This window comes from Schistosoma mansoni, chromosome 3 (genome assembly GCF_000237925.1).
Source record: "Schistosoma mansoni strain Puerto Rico chromosome 3, complete genome".
NCBI classification, from domain to species: domain Eukaryota; kingdom Metazoa; phylum Platyhelminthes; class Trematoda; order Strigeidida; family Schistosomatidae; genus Schistosoma; species Schistosoma mansoni.
This window is the reverse complement of record NC_031497.1, coordinates 13,606,364-13,632,291: the sequence shown is the minus strand read 5'-3', so window position 1 is coordinate 13,632,291 and position 25,928 is coordinate 13,606,364. Positions and strand designations below refer to the sequence as shown.

At 35.7% G+C, this 25,928-nt stretch overlaps 2 protein-coding genes across 4 annotated transcripts; both read left to right on the top strand.

Annotated features, from left to right (window-relative positions):
* Smp_026250.1 (peptide alpha-n-acetyltransferase-related) lies at nt 1-20,787 on the top strand (the record flags this gene model as incomplete). Of its 3 annotated transcripts, XM_018799308.1 has the most annotated exons (14): nt 1-739; nt 783-960; nt 2,372-2,618; nt 3,839-3,883; nt 4,625-5,079; nt 8,749-9,039; nt 11,862-11,914; nt 12,029-12,092; nt 12,138-12,180; nt 12,960-13,196; nt 15,476-15,638; nt 15,743-16,028; nt 19,672-19,948; nt 20,550-20,787. In XM_018799308.1, 14 exons carry the CDS (start codon nt 1-3, stop codon nt 20,739-20,741), a joined length of 3,270 nt encoding a protein of 1,089 aa, XP_018651110.1. In that variant the 3' UTR covers nt 20,742-20,787. The 3 variants fall into 3 exon arrangements, with proteins under 3 accessions (XP_018651110.1, XP_018651111.1, XP_018651112.1); XM_018799310.1 differs by lacking the exons at nt 15,476-15,638; nt 15,743-16,028; nt 19,672-19,948; nt 20,550-20,787 and having other exon boundaries at nt 12,960-13,532; XM_018799311.1 differs by lacking the exons at nt 15,476-15,638; nt 15,743-16,028; nt 19,672-19,948; nt 20,550-20,787 and having other exon boundaries at nt 11,862-12,092; nt 12,960-13,532.
* A 1,414-nt stretch (nt 20,788-22,201) lies between these two features.
* On the top strand, nt 22,202-25,044 carry Smp_026260 (putative rnf5). Its single transcript, XM_018799307.1, has 2 exons — nt 22,202-22,550; nt 23,761-25,044. Exons 1-2 carry the CDS (start codon nt 22,281-22,283, stop codon nt 24,133-24,135), a joined length of 645 nt encoding a protein of 214 aa, XP_018651109.1. The 5' UTR covers nt 22,202-22,280; the 3' UTR covers nt 24,136-25,044.
* Nucleotides 25,045-25,928: the final 884 nt, after the last annotated feature.

The window sequence follows — 25,928 nt, the reverse complement described above, 5'->3', positions numbered from 1 at the left end:
ATGTCGGTTGGTTTGGATTTCCAGGAGTCTCGGTTGAGGGCAATTGTCGGTATGTCTTCTATATCAGCAGATTGGATAAAAACAAAAGTACTACAGAACCTTTCGAAAGTGGCAATTATAAGAAGGCACTCCAAGAAGCAAATAAAATTCTCAAAAAAACACCGAATTGCACGTCAGCAAAGGTTTGGTCACTTCTTGTTTATCCTACGAGGTTTTTACCAGGCACTTAAAGCACTCACACTTCATAGATCTGGAAAAATTACTGAAGCCAATCTGCTAGCTGATGAACTCATTAAGTCATACCCTACTGATGAGTCTACACTTAATGTCATTATATGTTATTTCCGGAAAACTGGACAGGGCAAAAAAATAGCTGAGTTCTTAAAAAGTTCTCTGGAAAGGTCACCTGATAGAGAAGATTTGTTGGTCTGCTTATTCCTTCATCATGTTCAGGAAAGGAACTTTTCTGCACAGCAAGCAACTGCTAGGCTTCTTTTACAAAACTTCCCGTCAAGTTCGTTCAACTACTGGGTTATAATGAGCACAATAATGCAAGCCGAGTCGAATCCCATAATGGGACATCGTATGTACCTGCCGTTGGCGGAGAAAATGCTAATCAGAGAAGCCGAGAGCGGAAAAATGTCTAGACATTCTGAGCTTCAGTTGTTAATAGAATTACTTGCTCGCCTTCAGAAGTATGAAGAAGCTTATAAGCTTCTTGGTCGAAAAGACATTACAGGTAAAAAGGTACTATTTCGAAATAATATCAATTATTCCAATAGATCGTATAGATACCGAGGACTACATTTGTGATTACTCTTCCATGAAGCTCAGTTTGTTAGCTCATTTGGACGCATGGAATGATCTTTACGAGTTAGCTAAATCCCAGATACAAATCAACCCAGACGACTGGACACCATGGAAAAAGCTGATTGAGACGTCTGTAAAGGACATACAGCGGTAATGCGTTAGTATTTTTGTCTTTATCGCTTCGTAATCAAAATACACCACACACTCAGTCTTGTTAGTGTGGTTAATATAATGTTAACCAAGTTATTCCATCCTACTTTTAAACTTTTTGAAGTCCAGGTTATGAGTTTTGGGTTCAGCATCAATAGAGTCCGACTTCACCGAATCTACAAAAGTAGTAAAATTTCCAAAAGGGATCCAAATTTCACTCTCCTGTTTTCTTTTGGTACGTCTTACCGTAGCACAACAAGAATTATTCTGCTACCAAACTCCACGTGTCCCCACTTGCTTCAATCAAGTAAATACTATAATCCTCATTAAAAGTATTCCATAAAACATACATTAAGTACAATGTGATGAATTAGAGTTAGCTCAAGATGATTCGCCTGTCTACTCATATGTTTACGTATTGTTCTTATCAGGACTGTCCCTTGGATGTATTTCACCTTAGGATTACTCGTAGTTTATTGCTCATGACATTTTTAGCTCATCCGCCCAAACATGATGGCTCAAACGTCATATGCAACACGTCAGTTTAGCTTCAGAATGATAATAGCAAAAGGTAAATGACATTGAACGATCTGGTTATATATAGTCTTCAGTATTGTTGTGATATTGAATAATAATGATTGCTTTGTTCATAACCATCAATTTTGTTGCGTTATTCTTAGCATCAGTTGAATGGCGATGCAGTAAATTCTTCAGAATGCGTCTAAGTCGTAATTATTCAAAAATCACATTTTGTAGATGTTCTTTCAATATCTTTATGGGTATGTATACGGTCAATTATGAACAGCATAGAACTTGATGCAGACAAATATCTGTCCATATAGCAACACCAGCTGTGCCCACGAACCCGGTTAAAGCGCCGGACATTCGCTTTTCGTTTTCTCAATTTGGTAAACAACACCCCCGCCACGAGAAGGCAGTGAGTAGGACTTCCCTGACAGAGGCTATATACACGTGGCCATGTGAGAGCATTTCGAGAGAGCGGACTCTCCCCACTCTCGGCCATACCAGGGCATTTGGGGGCTTAGTATATAGCAACATTTGGTCATGGGCTATTTGCCTCTGACAGTTCAAAAACCAATTTACCAAATATCTCTTTTTACATTCGAGAAACAGGAAACTGCCTCGAGGGATTTAATTAAATTCACCAATAGTGTTCAAGACCATTTGTGTGATGACCTTTATTCTAGCTACTATTCGCGGATAGATTCTGTTAATCGGTGATAATAAACGTTCAACACGTCTCTACATTTACCCTGTTTTTGTTACATTAGACGTTGGATAAGCTTGCAATCGCTTTTCTACTCCAATTTGTTTTAAATACCTCTTGGTACTCGTTTACTATTAGTTTAATAAAAGATAAATAAGCAACCATTTTTTTTTCATAAAATAGTGTGGAAAAAGTTATGTCGTTAATCAACATCGCCATAACGAATCATCCTTATAATCGTGGCCCGCAACTGGCGCGTTTGGATATGTATGCGAACCTGTTGCAGCTGGAAATGCATCTTGTTTGTAATCATAATCCATTGACATTCTTGGAGGATTATTTTAATGCATTCTCTCACAAGCCCATATGTTCTATGGATTTGGCTTATCTTGTACGTATGGTTTTGCCAAATGTGGATGATCAAATCAAGGTAAATCCTATGATTTCCGTCGTTATAATTTTTTGCTGTTGTAGTATCATTTTATTGTTTTTTCTAAACAGCCCGGTTGGTCAAGCATTCAAACAGACTTATTTTTGTGTGTATGACTCAATCAGTACATTATAAGATTTCTTACTGACTTGTTCATCATTGTTCCGAATCTTTTATATTTTACTTGGTCTTTATTTTGTTTATAATGCTAAAATTGAAAGAAAAACATTCAGTGGTTTTTAATAAAACTGCAGCCAAAGATTGGTTTTTTAATTCACTGAATCAGTTTACTTGCACTCATTCATGATTGCGGTCAGTTTGGAGCAGTTTAAAAATTTGTTTATCTAGTCGTATGTTTGCTGTTGGAATTGTAGGGAGTTGAATTTCTCGTTTGTTGTAAGTCAAGAGCAGCATTCTCCAATATGACGTCAAACCATGTGCTTTAAGAGATTTTAACTCATAAGAAAAATAAGAAGCAACTACGAACCACAAATGTTAAAAGGGATCCGTACCAAATTACTAAAGTTAGTAAGTGGTTATAACTTTAACTAAATCTTCGTTAACATAGTAGGAAGTGCAGAGAAACATAACAATTGCGACATTTTGTAACAAGTGGCTGTGAGAATATTTACCTACTATGAGAAAAAATTTAAGTGGTTAATCATAATGGGGAATTTATGACCAGGTGATTAAGTCCACGTTAATGACATCGGTTCGCGTAATCAATGACTAAGGTCTATAATTGAACAGATGAACTGTGGATCCGATAGATGTGTTGGGACTGTACTATTAAAGACAGAAATCGAAGACATCACAGAAGCATAAAACTTATATTTTCTTGAAGAATCAGATGGTTTATCAGCAGCGATTACGTACAGTAGACGTCTCAATAGGTGTTAATTCTGGTCTGTTCATTTATAAATCAGAATTAAAAGCCCAGTCAATTGCATATTCTTAAACATACTTATCTGTCACTGTTGTTACGAAAAAGTATTTCTATTATAAACTACTCTCAAAGAATGTACGTAAAAATCTGGTTAAATTAATGACAGTGAGTAGGTATTTATATTACTGCTACATCTAAATGTCACGTTCTGTATTGCGGTTTTTGTTACGTTTTATGCAAAAAATTCTAATTGATATGTTTGTCATTTTGATCTTTGGATTTTAAGGCAATAATAATTTATTATCGTCATATTGACTTTTTTTCCTCACAACAGTATATTAATTTTGTTATGGAGGTTGCTGAGACTGGTCTGAATTTCGTGAGTCATTTTTAGTTTAACATCATTATTGTACATGTATTTCAATGCATACTAGTATTATGCCACTTCTTTCCCAACTATACACATCCCATTTAATAAAGCAACTTGAATTTTCGTGGATTAACTCATCCTTGTGGACCTAAATAACTACACAAGATTTAAGATGTTTCTTATTCTGTTCGTTACTATTGAATGTCTCTGTGGCATTGTGAAGGTTCTTTCTAATATGGTGCATCAAATACCTCTTATTTGTACCAGAGTTGTATGTTCTATGTCATAATAATGTATCGTAGACCCTAATCACAAAACTTTAAATGCTTTAAACTAATGGTATGTCGTGACAGACTTATCACAATGTATTTGCCATGACACGAGTTGTACTAAAATTAAAGTAGATTCTCTTGTATAAGTTTTTATTCATCTTGTAGACAATTACTTTATGCCAGAATTTTGGTACTTGATTAGTGTTCTTTTCTCATCCATTATAGCTACTTGAGTCTGAGCACCTATAACAATCAGTCATATCCAACATTAGCACAGTGAAATGAAAGCACCAAAACAAATTCCAGAGTAATGCAATGGGTAACAGTATCGGTAATAATAGACAATAGTAGATGTAGAAAAAGAAAAAGTATAAGATTTTGGTATTCAAAAACTAAGAAAAGACAAAGAATGACTGCATCTGCGCCATTGATATTTATGAGTCACCACTTATAATTCAATATTTATCACTTTTTACAGACAAACAAAGAAGATAAAACAATTTATCGTCATCTGTGCGCTCACCAGATAGCACGTGCTAATAATCAAGGAGCTTCTTTACAGTCATTACTTCGTTACTACTTTGGATATGCCCCAGATCGTAGTGAGGTTTTACTAAAGAAGTTAGAAGATGTTGCTGTTAATAATGAAACAACACCTCTTGACCTTTATCCAGTTGATGGGTTTTTGCTATTATCTTTATCCTCGCTTTTGGAAACATCATCTCCGGCTTATGAGTGTCCCTTCTCTCTTGGAACTGGACTTCTTTCTGTTTACTGGATTTATGTAATTGGATTAGAGCATACAAATCTTAATCATCATTTGCGCATAAAATTGTGTAATTTATACTCATCAGATTTTCTTAACTGCCCTGAACTTATATTGCCCCAGTTAGACAAACTTGAAATCAAACAGTTGCTGTTTCTTTCACTAGGGTAAGCAAGTCTTCTATAATTTAAATATTGTCTATGTTAGATAGATTTAAATTCATGGTTTTAAATATTGCTTTTTTCAAACGGCAGCTTACTGGTTATGAAACTCCTGGTGAAATTCGTCAAATGACCCTAAGTGTCTGTTTTAGGAAACTTCTGTTATCCCTCGTGGAGGAGCATAGGCCGCCTAACAGCACTCTCCATCGAGCTCTGTCCTGGACAGTCCTTTCTATTTGTTCCCATCTTCTTCCCATCCATCTTTTTGATGTCTGCTTCCGATTCTTTCGTCTTCCTCTTTTCCGTTTCCCTTCAGGATTTCAAGTTAGCGCTTGCTTCGTGATCCAGTTTGGTGATTCCCGTAATTTATATCCTATCCAATTCCAGCGTCTTTTCCTAATTTTCTCTTCAACTGGAAAGTGGTATATCCTCTCCCACATTAGGCTGTTGCTGATGGTATCTGACCAACGGACATTGAGTATCTTGCGTAGACAATCGCCTTTAATTACTTGCACTTTTTTGATGATGGTTGTAGTAGTTCTCCAAGTTTCAGCCCCGCACACTAGAGCTGCTTTGATGTTCGTATTGAAGATTCTCACTTTGATAATGGTTGACAGTTGTTTTGAGTTTCAGATGTTCTTCAACTCCGGAGATGCTATCTTTGCTTTGCCGATCCTCGTTTTTACGTCTGCATCAGATCCTCCTTCTTCATCGATGATGTTGCTGACAAGCTACGTGAAAGTTTCCACCTCTTTCAAGGTTTCTCCATCAAGTGTAATTGGGTTAGTTTTCTCCGTGTTGTATTTGAGGTTCTCGGATTTTCCTTCTGTATATTGAGTTCTACTGCTGCATAGACTGCCACTACATTGGTTGTCATGACCTTCATTTACTCGTATGTATGGGATAGAAGGACTTGGTCATCTGAGAAGTCCAAATCGTCTAGTTGCATCCAAGCTGTCCTTCGTATTCTGTGCTTTCCCTGAGATGTCGAAGTCTTCATGATCCACTCAAACACCTGAAGAAAGAGAATGAGATAGAGTGAGCAGCTTTGCCTGACACTGGTCTTCACTCGGAATACGTTTGTCAGCTGACCTCCATTAACGACTTTATAGTGTTGTCCGTCGCATGAATTCCGTATGATGCTGACGTTCTTCCCAGACACACTATAGTACATAAGAAGGTGTCATAAGGTTCTTCTATCCATACTGACAAACACTTTCTCATAGTCAAAGAAAGTTGATCTATGGTGACAAATCCCATTCACTTGATTGCTCAAAAATGATCCGTAGTGTCGCGATTCGGTCTGTACACGACTGAAACTTACGGAATCCGGCCTGTTGGTCTGGAAGCTGGACATCTACTGAATTTCTCATTCTGTCCAGCAACATTGTTAGAAACTTTTCTCGATACTGATAGTAGTGTGATGCCTCTGTATTTGTTCTCTGAGCTCAGAGAACAAAACTCCATCAAAATCATCCATCTGAGCTACAGATCTTCTCTACCATGTCAGTTTACATTGACCTCACAAAGCAAACACATCTCAACACAGGACTAGGCACACATATTCATTGGTCCAAGTTGCCATACCTCATTAGCACAACGAGGTGAACACCAAATGATAGTAACACATAAAAGAAAGATTTTATATAAGAAAAGTATGAAGCAATTTTAACCTCACAGTTTAAGGGAAGACAGAGAGTGTGTACACCTATTCCATTGTGATCGATTCTAAACCATGTCACTCAGAGTCTCCAATCATTGGTTGCGATAGTCGCGCGTACCCCAACCATGTAGTCTGCGTCTACCAACATGGCTCAGATCAGAATTTAGTGACTTTGTGGACTGATGCCACGTTTTGGTTTGGCCGCCACTAACTCTCTTTCAACCATTGCCAATACTAGTCAGGCATACGTAACAAGTGGCCCAACCATCTCAGTCGATGAAGATTCACGACCTCATCAACTGATTTACCATCATCCCCTAATACCGTGCGTCTAACCTCACCATTACTTACCCAGTGATCCCAGATGATTCTGGCAATATTTCTAAGACATATGCGATCAAATACTAGAAACTTACGAGTGTCTTCTATTTTTAATGGCCACGTTTCGCTGTCTTAAAGTAGAACAGAGCGAACTGCTGTGCAGTATACTCGTCCCTTAATTGATAGACGGATATCTCTACTTCACCATAGGTGACGTAAGTTGGCAAAAGCCAAACGAGGATTTTAGATCTGTACAGATATTTATTTAGACAGCAACCAATTAAGGCTGATCAGACTTCCAAGATAAGTGGAGTTGACGCGTTCGACTACTTCAATCCCTATGCTTAGGTATTCACGATTACCGTATATGACAACAGTCAAAAGTTCATTTCTGGAGCGTCTTGTCAATTGTAGTCGTCGTGCTTCACTAGGATTATTTTTCACAGTCAAAAAAATAGGTTCGAATGGAATGCAAACCAAAATTGTATAAATTACAGTGATTTTAGCAACTTAGCGATTCAAGCGTAAATCTATATGCTAAAGCATCTGGTTCAACCTCTTATTCTTACAATAACCTTAAAAACTGTTTTAGATTTTCATATGCACTAATCAACTGTTATTTCCAACTTTTCTACAATTATGTCTATTATTTCGAGAGTTATCCCCATAACTCAACTGCAAACTATTTCGATGTTACAATTTCTCCCTAAACTTTAGATAATTTTATAACTTGTTCAATTCGGAAAAAGTCCCTCCTCTAAACTGTATTTTCTCTCCAGTCACAGTGAATGGTATCGAAGTGAGTTAGAAGATGGGTACAGGCAGATCAAGATGTACCATCAGTCCGCGAAGTCATTGGCTGCTAATCTGAGCTATGTCAGTAGGTCCAGACTTCCTGATCGGAATAGCTGAAATAATCATAATTCACAGTTGGGGACTGTTATAGCTTGTGGTCGAGTGGATGCTCTGTTAACGTGTGACGTGATAAGATCGCCAGTCAGAGAGCAGCGAATTATCGATTGGAACAGTGACACACGGAAACCGTACGAGCAGTCTAAAGTACGTATCGGTCCTGCTTCTGCCTAGCCCAGCCAGTTAAGTCCAGAACAGCCTCTGTGGTATGAATTATTATATTTCAAACATACTGAATTTATATACCAATCAAACCGACCACATCGTACCACAAGATAGAAAATAACTTATGTACAAGATTTAGAGACGCTAAGTAACATGATAAAATGTCGGTCACAGTGGTGTAATTACATTTATTTTTTTAATCTTTCTTCAAATCCTGAATTTAATGTCATTCTTAACTTTTCATTCTCCCATCTCACTTCTCCCTTTTGAACTCATCTCTTATACTTTGATATTCATTCCGTCTGAAGATTTATTCCTCTCTTTTCAATGTCTTAATCTCTCTTTTTGTTGTCCTGGTGTGAAGTGAAGCAACTCAAACCGATATACATTCATGCCAGGTTCTGCTTCGATAGTGATTGGCTTTCTAGCGTTCATTCTTCATATTTATGCATCTACTGACAAGTATTTAACTTCGTATGAGTTTGTCAATGTGACATGCGTGATCTAACGTTCCACAAACGAATGTAGGTTTACTCGGCATTGAGCAAAGCAATTATTATTATTTTTTGATTTAAAGTGTAAAACTACTTTTAATGCCATCATTATTATTGCAGGCATTTAATTGTAAAACCCTCTCCATCATTGGCCATGTGTACAAGTATCGTGGCTACACAGTCACAAGTTGACGATACTAGTTCTATACATAGTCTGTATCAGAAGATTACAACACTTTCCAACAGTATGGTCACGGAAGCGGAAGAGTTTTTAGTTGCTGCATATCGAAAACATGCTTATACAAAAGTTCGTGAATTCACACAATTCATCAGTCAGCTTCATAATGCTGATGTATTTCTAACTGTCCGTATTGAAATGCTTCATTGGCAGTTGATTGTTTCACAACATGAGTAAGTATTACTGATGATATCTTTTTTATTACTCCATACTGTAAAATCAAAGTTTGAATTTGGATTATAAATTTTTCCCGGCTAAGAGAGTGTTCACCTTATATGGTCATAGTTCACTTTCGTTTATTTGCTCTGAAAGTATGACCTTTAAACGACAACGTGATACATTCTGATTTGTCACGTACAACAGTAGTAAAAAGTGGTCAAACTTGAAAGTATTAGTTGGGACTCACAGTATGGATTACTACCTCTGATAAAAGTAGATTTTAATCTGAACGTAATCCAATTAGTGAAATAGTCTATCAAATGCTTATAAAGTTGGCGCTCCCAAACATCCGTTTTTTTCAGTTACAGAGCAAAAAGTGAAGACAAAATTATGTGAATCTATCATTTGTAGTTATATTGTCAATTTTTCAAGACTTTTTTTGTATATGAATGCGAAAGGAGCAAAGCAGTGGTTGAAGCAAGCACTCTTAAACCTCGTCCCACCTATTTCAGTTTGGATAACTGGGTACTGTCGTTAGTCTTCACACTACGTGGCTCGAAGTGGAATACATGAGATAGTACTTGCATACTAAACTGCGTCGAAAAGTTATCGTGAATAGTTGCGTTTTCTGTGTTTTTAGACCATCACGTTATTATTTATTTATTATTATTATTTAAACACATAAATATTGGTACAAGGAAGCACCAGATAAATGTGCGCCGCACAAATATCATTTGATTTGTGTGAGGACTGTGATACTGCCCAGGTGCCCAAACTGAAGCAGGTGGTTTTCTTAGGGGCCCACACCCGGAGCCTTTGACCGAAAGATCTGATCCACAAGGCAGTGGAGCATCGTGAGGAGATGCAGTCCCATGGTAGCCGGTGACCAAATAATTGTTTCGTACGCCATTTATTCCTTCAGGATACTGGAGCCCATGTGCACCATTGGTTTGGAATCAGGGTTTTCCAACTCCCCTAGGTGAACTTTCCGTGTCCACCAACCCGGTTAAAGCGCCGGACATTCGCTTTTCGTTTTCTCAATTTGGTAAACAACACCCCCGCCACGAGAAGGCAGTGAGTAGGACTTCCCTGACAGAGGCTACATACGCGTGGCCATGTGAGAGCATTTCGAGAGAGCGGACTCTCCCCACTCTCGGCCATACCAGGGCATTTTGGGGCCATCACGTTACATTAAACATGTAGCTTCATAATCTTGGTGTCACTGAAAAGACTAAGGTTTACCCAAATTTCAAATGCAAGAAGTCCTCTTGCTTTTGCACTTCTTTTCTCTTCAGGAAGGAGGAAGGATTGTAATTTACTTTGAAATGTTTTAATCCATGGTATTTAGATTTAATACCAAAACCGTGTTACGTTGGTACCAATGTAGTTTATCAGGTTATAAATCCCATGTCCATCACTTTTAGACTATTGTCATCCATCATATTCCACAGAATATGTGCAAAACCCGTGAAAGAATTACTCGCGACAAGCAGGTTGCCTTTCTTTGCGATTGTGAATACTTTTATCACTTCTTCACCTTCTGGCAAATGTTCGGACACCACCACATTTATTGCAGAGCAATAATCGTCGTTTCTTGATATCAAGGGTGCTCTCAGTTCGTTAGATATGGCTTTTCTGGGATTGTCTTTTGAAGGTGTGACTGAGGAGCTTATGACAAATCTGTGTTATTCATTGTCCCATCTCAATAGTCGAGCTAGATGTTGTTGTCATATCTCACTATTCCTCCTCAACTTTGCCATCGATGGTATCTTAGAAACAGATATGAAGGAAGTATGTGGTAATGGTGTGAATTTGTCATCTGGAGAAAGACATTGTCTGACTGCACGATAGTGCATAGGCCATCCAGACCTCATTTAATCAGTTCTCAATCATTGTTCGTAAGCGCAGTATATAATTTTCACCTTTAAAACATCAAGTACCTCTACAAAACTAGCAGGAGTCTTTGTGTCCAATGGTTCGTTCATCTGGATAGTTGTACGATGACTAGTAGTGGCGTAACTGATGGTCAGTGCACATATAGTGAAAGCGGGGGCGGCGTATGTCAATGTGGGCCATTTTTGGCGCCATCGTGATGTTAATCTGACTATAAAAGGTTTGGTAAGAACAGATCTATGGTACACTCGCAAAACCTGGCTTATTCAGGTTGAGAATGTTCAATGTATCACCATGTTCGGTAGTCGTTGTCTCCAAAGGATTCCTGACACCCGGTGGCAACACCATTTTAGTGGTGCTGGGTTTCGGTTATATGTTTCACTCAGTGACGATAATTCAGTTGATGTGATAGTTTGAAACACTGGATTCCGTGGCTTGAACATGGTTTACGAATATCATCTCAATAACTTCTACGTAATGAATTATTTACCGACGCTCGAACTAGATGAAGAGACAAAAAGATGGTCAGTTGATGATATGTCACCATAATATAGGAGGTAAATATAGAACTGGCATCTGTTAGTTCACCACGACCCTCTGAGTCCCTTGGAATCATCCGACTTATTGAGTTAAGGTACGTTATCAGATATGACTCGGAACAGAATCCGACTATGATCCTTCTGTAGTTTTATTTTGAATTCATAAAAATAGAGTAAACTTGCTTAACTCACAGAAAACTTTTGTGACCGTTTTTGGGATACTATGCTTGGTCATTTATTGAGTGTACTACCCTTCCCTTATTTTGTCATAATATTATTTATTCATTTGTTTGGCGGATTTCTTTTGTGCCCTGTTGTACCAAAATTTGTCTTTTAAATAGACAAATAATCTTTTCTTTAGATTTCTTCATAGTTTTGGCTTAAATTTTGTCGTTTACTTTCAGCTTTGATACACTTCTTGAACAACTTGGTCAGGCTAAAATAAGTATTGATAATGGTAAGCAGATAAAACTTGCTTATTAGACATGCCAATTGGTTTTCCTATGAACACTTTTTAAGTCTCTATTTGTATGAGCCTAATTGCTTATACTGTTTTTCCATAACCTCTTAGTTACAAAACAACTTCCGACGATTGTTGATTGCCGGGACTTTTCAGTCACACCGAACTTTGATCAGTAAGTGAAGTATTTTACAGGATTTTCAACTCATTTTTTTATTAGATATGAACAACTTGAAAACGTTCGATTGTCATTTGACCATTTGGTAAGTTAACTATTCTTCCTGTTTATTGATACACCTTTGTTGTCCTGACTATGTTTATCTTTTCGAGCCATTTTCAAATTAATACTTTTCAGCATTTGTTTCTTATTAATGCCAGTTAGATCCCTTCAGTAACATCCCATCTAGTATATAATGTCAGAAATCAGTAGTTATCAATATTTTTATCAATTAATTTCAGTAATGTACACGTCTATTCACTGCATTGTCGAAGATATCTAGTTTTCTGGCTTACTATAGTTTTTCATGGGTTTTTGAATATCCACTTTGTGATATGTTGCTAGTTAATTAAGATTAACTCTTCCTCACTCGGCTTGATTTCGCCAGGTCACACCTTGACCATTGCACAGTTCCTTTCCTCTTTCAAGTCCATTGACTTATAATTATAGTTGTTCTGTGACCATACTTATTTCTTCTTTAAGACAATAAAATCTTCCTTCAAGGGGTTTTAATTATTCGTTTGGCGTTCATTTCTCGGTTTAGTCACACTCCTCACTTTGTGGCTCCTTGCGTATCATCGTCAGAACATAAATGTTTAAATTTTGAACGATTCTGAAACTTTTACCTCACTACGTGATGTTGGTAATCGTCGTTCAGTTTTTGAATCAGTAGTCTGGTAAAATTTCATGCATATCATTTAACCAATAATTATCACTTATGTTTAACATCATAAAATGTGCAAGCTTGTTCTTATCACTTTATCTTACTGTATATCATGCTATTTTGCTGTTTCAAAGTATCAATTATTTATGTATTCTTTTCAGAAATCATGGTTGAATATCCGTTGTTTAACTCTAAACGCTATTGTCTATGCAACTTCGCTTGTAATGTCAATTGTTAAAGTTGAACATTATATGATGTCTGAAAATCAGCATGAAATTGCAGAGAACGTACCATCAGAAGCTGTCAAAAGTTTAAACAGTCTGCTATCGACATTGAATGGTCTCGTTTCACATGCCAAAGAACCATCTACAAGAGAATTAAGCAATCTTAATTTACTAGTTCGTTTTGTTTAGTGAATGTCATATCGTTACTTTTTTGTTGTTACGTTTAATCCTGGTTAGTTCAGCCAACTGACAATTTTACCACGATACCCACTAGCCCCTGTAAACACAAACAATTTTTAATGTATGTGAACTGTTTAGTAAACATCTACGTTGGATAGAAATTCAGCATTACTCACATATTACACACAGTAAAAAGACTTGTACATTTCATCATGCTATTCTCGTTTTTCCTTACCGGTCTTTCAGTTTACGAATATTGTGTTAAATAGTTTAAAGATAGTCTTTGTAAATGTTACGTTTGAAGAAATTACGATATCACGTAAAAACGGCAAAGTGAACAAAAGTCTAACATCCCCTACAATACAACAACTGTACCTCTGTCCACTGGTCTTTGATTGCATTACGGCAAATATCGTATTGTGTAATACCCATAGAAATGAATATGATCATCAAGTTTCCGAAAATACCGACCCAATCCCTTATAATTGGAACTCAGGAACCCAGGTTCAAAATATCAATGTATAAACTAAATCATTACTTTGCTGTAAGCATATTCACTATCCGTAAACGTGTTCTTTTATATGAAGACCATGTCCGAATCCACTAACCAAATATGTCTTATGATATAAAATTGTGTTGAGGGCTTAAATAAACGTTTTTTACTCTAACACAGTCGAATCCGACCGCGTGACTGACTGTCATCTGAACTGGTTAAGTTGAGTGATGTTCATAAGGACTGTGTGCTTCCCTATTTTTATTTAATTTGTCATGGATATTCTCACAGTGGCGGAATAATTTTTTCGGATTAGTTTAAAGGACTTATGCTGGTCAAACCAAGACATTCTACCATTAATGTTTGGTCTGAGCCATGTCGGCATGTAGACACTTTAGTTGTCATTCTCCAGATAACTAAACTACTGTTAAAGACTTTAAGTAATATGTCTCTAAAACAGTCGCATTAATTCACAAACACTCATCAACTGACTTTCTGAAAGTTTTGAATATTATTATTATTATCATTCAAAAGTTGTTACCTGTTTTATGCTGTTGATATTTTTACATTCACTCCTTTGCTTTTTCTCTTGATGTACTGGTATGATGTGTGATTCAGTCATTCAGCTACAACGTAAGACCAGGCACAAATATGCATCGGTCCAAGTTGCCATACCTCATTAGCACAACAAGGTAAACACCGAATTCATGGAAGTAGTTAATTTAATGGTGCTAATATATAAAAGAAAGATGGTTTATGAGGATGCAGTACAAAAAGAAAAAAAGATATGAAGCAATTTTAACCTCACAGTTTAAGGGAAGACAGAGAGTGTGTACACCTATTCCATTGTGATCGATTCTAAACCATGTCACTCAGAGTCTCCAATCATTGGTTGCGATAGTCGCGCGTACCCCAACCATGTAGTCTGCGTCTACCAACATGGCTCAGATCAGAATTTAGTGACTTTGTGGACTGATGCCACGTTTTGGTTTGGCCGCCCCTAACTCTCTTTCAACCATTGCCAATACTAGTCAGGCATACGTAACAAGTGGCCCAACCATCTCAGTCGATGAAGATTCACGACCTCATCAACTGATTTACCATCATCCCCTAATACCGTGCGTCTAACCTCACCATTACTTACCCAGTGATCCCAGATGATTCTGGCAATATTTCTAAGACATATGCGATCAAATACTAGAAACTTACGAGTGTCTTCTATTTTTAATGGCCACGTTTCGCTGTCTTAAAGTAGAACAGAGCGAACTGCTGTGCAGTATACTCGTCCCTTAATTGATAGACGGATATCTCTACTTCACCATAGGTGACGTAAGTTGGCAAAAGCCAAACGAGGATTTTAGATCTGTACGGAGATTTCGTCAGATTAATCGGCGCGGTTCATATTCCCACTAATAGTGAATTATAAACAACAACATACGTGAAACAAGTATGAATCGCCCTTAGTTGCTTCTTAGATCAGAAAATCAAGAAGAGATTATGATGATGAAATGCAGCATAGTAGTCAGACATGAGATTAGAAGATAAAAAGTTGAAGATGATTTTCTGGTCAAAATTTAGAGAAAGATTAACAGGAAATACACTAAAGTCACTATGACGTACTCTGAGCTGGGTTTTACGTTTATGTCTATTGGCCTAAAACAAAGATATAATTCAAAGGTAATACTGAAAGAAAAATTTATTAGAATTTCATATACGATTCTTCCCATTATCGACCCTTTACAAGAATCACTTTATCTTGTCCCTTTTTTTCCTTTATTAGTCATGGAGCGTTATGGTAAAACGTGATCAAATACTCAAAACATCCCCCGATTTGGGAGATGTATCATGCGCGTCATTATATTGCTACGGACCATACCGAAGGGTTTTATCTATCGGTATTGAACTTATATTAGGACTTCATAGTTTGGTTTCCGAAAACCCTTGTAAGTCACAATAGTTTCATTGCAGAATCGAGAACAGTTCTATTAGTTTGTTATCAATAATTAAACTTCCTTAAAACTGTCCTTCCTTTTTTTGTTACATTTAGCTACCTTTACTAAGAAATCCATGGACTATCTTCTTCAGTCCTTGTATGAATCCTTTTTGTATGGAAAGTTTACTTCTGAAGATACAGATATACCAAGAGTTTGTCCAGCTATAAATACTTCTCTACTGTCTTCACCAAAAGATGTTCATCTGCCTAACGGGATTTCTAGTGATAACGACTTTGTTCATCCTGGGGGTGTTTTATTAATCCTGACAATGTTTTATGAAAGTATTTCTTTGGTAACTTTACTAGTATCAATGATTCAAAGTGCCTTACGTCCTAGAAGGTAAATTTAAACACATTGTTAATCCTTACATGAAACAAATCATTCCTTAGTACACGATTTTGACACACAATTTTGATGGTTTTAAATTCGCAATATGTATCTACCCCGAGTGTAGATACTATATTATCACAGTTATCACCTTAGCTATTCTGCCGGTTCAATCGAACATTTTATCTTGTGGTTTCATCATGGTAAGTAGATCGATTAAAGAGTGGCTAGACTAAGAGTAAATTCCAAATTTAATAACGAGATTACATCAAATTTCTTCCAACGAGTGATCAACATTTCTTTCAATGGAGTGATGGATTATAGAAGGTCGTTTTCCGAATCGATTTTTGTTACTGGAATTATGGTTTAAAGTGAGCGAAGCTAATACTTACTAAACGAATTGTATCTTTAGTTGTCATTCGCTCAGATAAAAAGTACCGTGATTATTAACTTAGTTTCTTGTTTAGATTCCTTAAAAAGAAATCCTTCATTACAATCATGTAATCCTTGTCAGTCGCAACGATTCTGTTCTGTATTCACAGTCTTTATCTAAGCTCTCACTGATCATAGTCTAAATAAAAGGAAGTTCGAACATAAGCTTTTTGGCTTTCTTCTATAGTTTCTAATCTTAGACTTAATAATAGTAACTGGTGATCGTAGACTTAGCGAACCAGATATACAGTTATGTAAAGCTTTTAACATTTTAGTTAAGCAAGCGAATAAAAGTAATAGACTGGCGCGACTATAGTTTGAAGACTGTTCATTTCCTGCTTTTCGTGGTGCTTTTGCTGCCAATGCACATTTTGTACGCGAACGGGATAGCTCTCTAACTCCTTGTAGAACAGGGTCTCGAAGAGTTTCTCTTCTGACTTCATCTGACGACACTGGAGTGTTTTGAATTGCTGATGCTACTACACTCCGTATTTCTGAACCCTTTTCACTTGTCTTTTTTGCATGTGAAGTAGTGTCTAATGATGGACATGACACGTTACAAACGCTGTTGATGGGTATATCCATTAATCCAAGCTTTTCTAACATATCTAGACCAAGTAGATCAAGGTTCGGTCGTTCTTTTAGATAACATACCCCTTTACAGTTATTTCCATTGAAGGAAAATTCACATTGTAATTTACCAACTAGTTTCAGTACACCTCCAGATGCGTTTTTAGCCGTTTTCTTGGATGGCTTCATTGGCGGTTTCCCAAGCAGGTTAAACGTTTCTCTAAACACTAGGGTGATGTCGGATGCTGTGTCAATTTGAAGACGAGCCGCTATACCATCAATCTGGATCGTAACATACTTTCTCCGAATGTCATAGTCTGTTTGGAAAGCTGCTACCAGAGGAAGAGATTTAGACTCAGCTGATTTCACCACACGTGAAAGATGTTTGTACTTCTTCTTGGGCTGGGACGTACGATTCGGTGGACAATGGCCTTCTTTATGTCCACGTCTGTTGCACACCTGACATTTATGCTTCTTAAATGGACAGAACCGTACATAATGCCAATCGCCGCATAACCAACAGGCATCCGTTGGTTTGTTATGAGTTTTATTGGGCTTCTGACTTTTTAACCTAGTCATAGCATTTACACTACTGCAGGTTAAATTAAGATTTACCTGTTCAATTAACTGATTGTCGTGTCTGATGTTTTGTAGTCGTTTACACTCATCTGTCAATGTCCTGAGTGTGACGTTTGGGTCTTGATCCAAACGAGTTAGAAGTCTGGTTCTAATTTCAGTATCTTGTGGTGACTGCAGAGCTTTGATGAATATAAGGCATTTAAATTGATCTTCTGTCAACGAGCGTAACTTGAACCGTTCACACTCTCTGTTGACGACGTCTGCTAGAGCACCATATTCATCGGCTTCACGTTTCACCAAATTCAGACACATATCGAATACTAAACAATGAGGAAGATTCACCGAATATCTCTGACAATTGCGTTACTGTCTCCTCGAAACTGATCTCTCGAGGTAACTTTGGCAATATATGATCAGCATAACGTGCATGTTCATTGCTTCTCAACTTACGCATCAACAACCGAGTCTTCCATGCGTCATCTTGTTGACAGAATTCTATCCTAAATGTATCTTCCCAACGCTTGAACCACGTGAGAAAGGTATTTCCACTTTCGGGATCATATATGAATTCTGGGATGCTGCTAGCAACTGCATCACAAGAAGTACTTGAAACAGCATGTGAACTCGAGTTTTGGATGCTAAACTGTTGCATCAGAGTCTCCAACAACCGCATTTGTGCATCAAGTTGTGCTTGCTGTTGTTGTAGTATTCGGCTGAGCTGGTCATCTGATATAGGCATTTTGAATGAATTTTCCTTTTTCCTCATCGCCACTGTTATAATCGTATTTTTGCTAATAAACCCAGCTATTCCTATTGCTTAGTATTCTTATACAATGACACTCGACAAGACCCCAAAATCAGAACACTTTGAACAGGAAAGAAATTGTATTCAAAATAATAATGGTATGTGAACAGCAATCACTAGCTTGAATAACGTTCATATATTTATAGTATATACATAAGAAGCTTCTAGATTTTTCTCCAATAATTTGCCCGGGCTGATCGGTTTAGAATCAGCCAATCAGCGCGCAGCAACACCATCATGCATGAAACATGCTTTAATCCAATCTATGTCCCGCTAACAGTAATCTTTTCGATGACGTTTAATTGTATGACTCAGAATCTTTGACATTTTAGATTCTCAATTTAATTTCATCCTTCTAAAGTACACTTTATACGTTTGCTTATCTACTATCGTACGTCATGTCACTTACATTCCCTTTTTTATCTTGTTAATTCCTTCTTACTTTGATGATATGATGGAAAGTTTTCTAAGTTTTTTTTTACATAATTTATTATTGGTCTTGTGTTAAAAATATTGTGAAGTCTCATTTAACTTGGTTTCACAATTTTATTTCATAATAATTTACTTCATGAAGCAATGGTATACGAATTTCGCGCCTTACTTTGTACTACTAGTTAATTCAGTTTCTTATAACCAAAATCAAATAAATTATTCCTCATATCCACCTATAATGTCATTTATTAAACTCTTATATTTTTACAATTTACTATTATCAATTCAGAAGGGGTTTTGTGGAGAATTTAGTATTTTCATAGTTGAAATCATGAGTCAATTGAAGCTGGACCACCATGGAAAATGGTGAACGGTTGCTCAAAATCGTGGATTGGTTGAAGTTAGACATTAACACTGTTGGATGCCGGCTCAGTGGTCTATCGGTTAAGTGCTCCGGCGCGAGACTGGCAGGTCCTGGGTTCGAGTCTCGCGAGAGCGAGATCATGGATGCGCACGGCTGAGGAGTCCCACAATAGGACGAAACGGCCGTCAAGCAGTGCTTCCAGGTTTTCCATGGTGGTCTAGCTTCAATTGTCTCATGATTTCAACTATGAAAATATTATCAATTCGTCGTTTTAACAATAATAATTACTTAAATGTAATTTGTGAAGCTATAAATGTCTATCGTATTTGAACTGCATTTATATCAACAAATATATCAAGTAATATGGATTATGTTAGTCTAAATTTTAATAAATTCTCCCGAAAATATGTTTTTATGAATGATTGTATTTTTCACTGGTACGTTATATTCTGTTTTTCATTCTCTATTTTTAGCCATTATCATCATGAAATAAATAAATATCAAAAGAGAAAAAATAAAAGAGATAAAATAATAAACACTAATTCAAATCATTCTCCAATTCTTAGTTTGCTTGATAATTTCGGTGCTGGTTTATATTATACTACAACGAAATTGGTAACTATTACTGGTCAATTGGCAGAAGTTACTGATTGTTGGTCTACTTGGTGTCATGATGTTTCATGTAAAGAATTCCAATTGATTGCTTCAAATGCTTGTACACACGTGCTGTCTGAAGATTTCTTAGTACAGGTTGTGAAACTGTTTTTTTATTTTCAGTATATCATAATTTTAGTTGTTCAGTAATCATTGAATTCTAATTATGTTTTCAAATTGAGTAAATAGCACAAATAATCACAGATTGTAAGGGAAAAATCTTAGTTGAATCCTGTATGCAGAGACTTATTCACAGTTGATAGGTATTTCAAATATCAGTCTATATTTATGATACCGAACGATAAAGATTATACATCCCGGAAAACCATAAATTTCCTTGAAGTTTCTTCATTCTCCAGTAAATATGTACTCTGATTATAGTGTATAGCTCAGTATTTATTTTATCTGGAGATGACGTTTGTCGATTTCATTTTGATTAAACTTATGATCGTGATTTAATAAAATGGTCGATAAATCACTAGTCTAATTCACTTTTGTCAATAATAATAATAAAAAAGGTAGAGTCGATTTTCACATTTTGTTCTTGCTTTGTTTTGAAATGCAAATTTTAAAGTTATTCGTAAATAATTTTTATGAAATTTCACACCATAACTCTGATATCTACAGAAATATATGTGAATAATTATACCTAAGTGTTATATTCAATAAGTTGTTTGTTATTGTACTTCTTTTTTAGTATCCTGTACTAAAACCACCTCATTGTGCGTTTGAAGAGATCAGTAACGTTTACGAGAAAAGTTTCAATCGAATTGCAGCTGGTCTTCGTGTAAAATTGTCTTGTCTTCAAAATATAACAACTGAATTAGCCGTGTATCAGTCTAGAGCTCATGAAATAGTATCTGTTCATAATTCAAATTCTTCACCTTAATGAAGTAATGTTTCAACCTGGCCAATATCCTTTGTTTTTAGCGAAATTCTTTCCATCTCCGATGTGTCTTGTTGCTGAAACTGAGCATTTGTAATCTGTGACTTGTAATTTCTCTAACAGTTGTACTGATTTCAATAGTAGTATGCTGGAGAAAAAAAAGAACAAAACTGAAAATATACTTATTTTTAGGTTACTATTCTTTGTCTTTTTTCGTCACTCATTTTTCCGAACGTAATTTTGTTTGATTTTTGCTGAGGCTTGTCAAATTTAATTTACATTTGTTAACTTTATTTTCCTACAACTTATTTATTTGAACATATAAATATTGGTACAAAGAGGGAACCAGATACATATGCGCCACACAAAACTTATTTGACTTATGTGAGGGCTATGATACTGCCCAGGTGCACAAACCGAAGCAAGATTTTTCTAAAAACCAGTATACTGTTATTTTGTATAATATCTAGGCTTGAAATTGAAATAATATTTGTACGAATCACAAGCACAGCTTTGTTTACGTACAATTATTTTCCTAAACTTCACAACAAGTCCGATAAAAGTTTAAAACGTTTCATTATTTTTACTATTTATGTGATTTGATTACTTGATTAAGGTGCAAAACTTTGAAGTCAACGACCAGAATAGATTGTAAAAATCGCTTGGCAATAACGGTTTAGGAAAATGTTAACTCATACTATAGAAAGCCTATAAATGCTTGTATAAGTATTCATTCCTCTGTCACCAAAATCAGAAATAATAATGTGAATCGGTGGGCGAATATTTATTTGTGTGTTTGATTCTAAACTAAAGTTCAATTCTCAGAATTAAAATAATATAAATAGCACGTTTCATCAAGATTTCATAGCATTCAGTTATTTCGTACTGGTGTATTTTAGTTTAAATTCAATATATAACTTATAAAGTTTCTTCGAAAACTGATTGCACATATAAACTCCTTGTGAATACTTCAGTTTTGCTGTCACTTTAGTTCCAAAGTTTTCACTTCCCTTACTAGCCATCATTCGTTTGTTTACATTGATCTTGTCTTCATAGTTCCTTAGCAATACGATGTATCTTTAAATAGCACCAATTAATAAACCTAAAGAAACAAGCCTTTAAATTAATCAGCAATTTGTTAAGATTCTTTCGATGTTTTATTTCAAGTTCTGTAGCTCTGTAGATAAATTAGTAAACCAGGGTTTCATCTTAATCCTACTCAGATTTATTATCTTGTGACGTGTTGTTGCGATGATGTGTATAACTAAAGTTAGCAGACTTATCTTTTATCTATGTTCTAGCCGTTATCATCATGTAATAAATAAATATCACCATGACAGTTCCGTTAATCTCCACAGAACATCTTTTGTCACATCCTTATTATTTATGATTTTATTATATGCGCAGTAAATCACTTTAATTTTCTGTAACTGACACTAAGATTGCTATGATTTCTATGATAGTTTTCCTATTTTCTTTTGATATTCAGGATGTCCTTTTAAGTAAATTATTACACAACTGACTTCTGAAGAAGAAAGAGAAATGGAAACATTGACAGCCGCTTCTACCTCAAAGTCAAATATACCTAAAACCAACCCTGATAAACCAAATCAACCCAACACATCCAAGACCACTGATAGTAATGGCACAACGGGATCTTTTGAGTGTAATATATGTCTTGATTCAGCTCAAGATGCTGTAGTTAGCATGTGCGGCCATTTATTTTGTTGGCCATGTCTCCATCGTTGGCTTGAAACTGCTGAAACTCGCACTGTATGCCCTGTTTGCAAGGCTGCTATCAGTAGTGATAAAGTTAGTTTTATTTTTCTATTGTAGTAACCTATTAAAAGAAATTTTCTTATCTATTGAAATCAGTATTTTGTACGATAGGGAATTTCGCCTGTACTATGGTCTTCAAAGTCGTTTATATTCTTAAAATCTACTCATTCTTATGTTTGATAGTCTACTTTTTTTCACAATGTGTATTTATTGATGCTTCATGTTAGTTAGTGTAAATAACCATATAAAAAACGACACTGAAATTAATCTTGTTATTTTAGTTTTACTTTCTCAACCGTATTCCTTTGTATAAATATTTTGGAATGGATAGCTTCAGTATCTTTTTCTCTCACTCATTCATTCTATTGGTTCTTCTGTTTATTTCCAAATTGTTTGGTGTTTTCACTTATTTTAATGTAAGCTTCAGAGTAGCTTGAATATTTCTTTTAATAGTCTACTGAGCTGATAAAATTATAACACGACATGGGCCCGTCCAAATAAATTAATTTCACACTTAGAATCAAACTACTATTACATTTTTCAGTAGCAGAATAATACCTTCACATCTCACAATCATCGAAAAGTCTTTACAAACTAAGTAAGTACTTCTAAATAATTCCAATCACAAATAATATTCAAATTTCTACCTATAGTATGAGTCCAGCATCGTTTGGATAAAAATGCATGATAACCAAATTCAGGTAACTTATATTCATCCATGCCCGCAACCAACATTAATCGTTTACATTCAATGAATCGAATGAATCGAAATAGGTTGAAAATCCCCGAACAGTTAGTAATTTGTCATCGCATCTTCGGAAAAAAATCTTGCGTAACATTTCCGTGATCTTAATTGTGATTTCTAACATCTCACTCCGTACTTCTGAGCTTTACTCGACAAGTCTATATTTTCTTGGTGTTATTTAATCTTTGCCACATATCTTCGATTTCAAAAGAAAATCGTTTCCATAATCTTTTCACACTTAATTTAAACAAGCTAGCGTTTAGGGAATTCCTAATTTTCTCGCAATTATTTTCTCCTATTATTCTATATCTACATGTCAATCTCAGTTTTATTCAATACGTTTCTAATATAGAGAGTGTATACTTATTTCGTTTTCAAAAACTGTATGTTACAAGCCACTGAGTAAAATACGTGATCCTTGTTCTTAGTTTATTCAAATAATTTCAAGTTATTTCCGTAATCAGATTATAATATTTTTTACTCAATTTCCTTCGCTAGGTCATCCCCCTTTATGGTCGTGGTTCTGACCATACACAAGACCCTCGTACTAAAATTCCTCCCCGCCCACCTGGTCGACGTACTGAACCCGAACCGGGGTCGGGCAGCTTCGGAGGTACATGGGGAGGATTATTCGGTGGATCTGATGGAGGTAATTTCCGAATGTCTGTCGGCATCGGTGCATTTCCATTCGGTTTCTTGTCAACAACATTCAATTTAGGAGGTAATAGCAATCCCGCAAATTCACACAATGGTAATGGCATCAACAACCGAACAATACCACCAGACAATTTTTGGGGAGCTGATTCAGAAACAATGTCAAAAATATGTTTATTTATTGCTATATTTTTTATTGGTTGGTTATTAATTGCGTGAATAATTTCCCATATTAACGTGATAAACTACTTAATTTCTACTGTCGCTTCTTGTTTAATTTATAATTTATTTTGAGCACTTTCATAATAAAAAGCGATATTTTCAATTTTAATGACTGTTTACTAGTTAATTAAATATAATGTGAGTGATTTTTCATTACTGTTAACTGTTACTGGACCAGATTCAACTTAATACCGAGTTTTATTCATGTATCCTGCCGCGTTATGTATGCATCATGAATAAAATTCTTCCAAAAATCCTTGTCGTCACTGTTAGTATATAGTGTTTCTTAAACTTTTACTTTTGTTTTTGTTGAGATTTCATTTCTATTCTCAGCCTTATTTCTCGTCCTGTTTATGTATTTCTTTTGCATATAATATGATGGTTGATGTACTAGATTATCAGTCAAATGTTACTGTATGTAATCGTATATATAATTCAATATTTCTTTATTATACTCATTAATTTTGTAAAATAAAGATTTCATGTGTTTGATAGAAAACAATTATATTGTATGATTTGTGCATTATATTATCAATGATTAATTAACGGAGTTTCAGTTGATCTTAACAATATTTGGATCATATTCGACTTGAATATGTTATAAATACGTTTATATTTATTGCAATACATACAAGTATGATGAGAGATTTCACTTGAAACTAAACTACATAGAGTAACAATTTCAATTCTGTTGGAGCTCTTCATCAGTTCATCACGTATTACTAATTACGTTTTATTGATAACTTTTTTTGTGAGTACTAATGATTGGTTATAACATTAGACTTATTCAGTACCTACTAAATGGTATTTTCTATTTATATAAAACAAGTGTAATTGTATGCTGATTTCTGTGATGTTTATAGTTTGTATATCACAATGTGTTAATAAACTATTCCATATGACCAATTCTTCTTGTCTGAATGCTCTTTTCTATGGCTCATTACTTTTAAAACTTACTATGACAACAGGTAGAATAAATTTTCACCTGTAGCATACAAAATACCCTCATTATACAAAGATTCGCCTTATGCTTTCAGATATATATTGGACTCCATTTTCATTGTATTGCCGATTTCAAGTCAGACTGTTAGATTACTCCATGTTGTTTTTAGGTCTAGACTGACTGCCTGGCTGAGGTTCATATGATAATCATTACCAGTGGTTGGATACGTGGTGTAATATGCCTCAAAATCATCCGTAGCAGCGTGATGCATGTATTCCTTATTTACCCACAGATCCTGAGTTTCAGAATTACTTTATTCCGCGAATTCGCCCTTTCTCGGATTATGTGCTCTATATCTTATCTGTTTTATTTTGGTACTACTAACTCCACCTCTTCGTCATTCATGTTGTAAGTTTCGTCTCGCTGTACAGATGTGGTATGACAACTTGAACCGATCCACATATGTGACAGGTTCTATGTTCCTTACGACTGACTGGTAAAAAACCGACATATCTTGAGAAAGTGTGTTATGGAGAAGGATATGTTTCTATGTATCGAAGATAGTGACAGAATGTGGAGTCTTTAGAATGTCTTGAGTGACGATAGAGAAATATTTCTGATGCGTTTTTCTTTTCAAATGTAATTGTCTGTTTCATATCTTACTGCAAGTACTTATTCTGACTATAGGCAACGAGCTGGAGGAATATCTTAATTATTCGACTTAGGAAATCTCAGCTCTGGAGAGTTAGTAAAATGTCATTTTATATATCTAAAAACCGAAGTCACAAAGTGTTCCAGAATCAAGTAGTGATATCACTTATGGGAGTCCCTGAGAACTTGAAAGTGT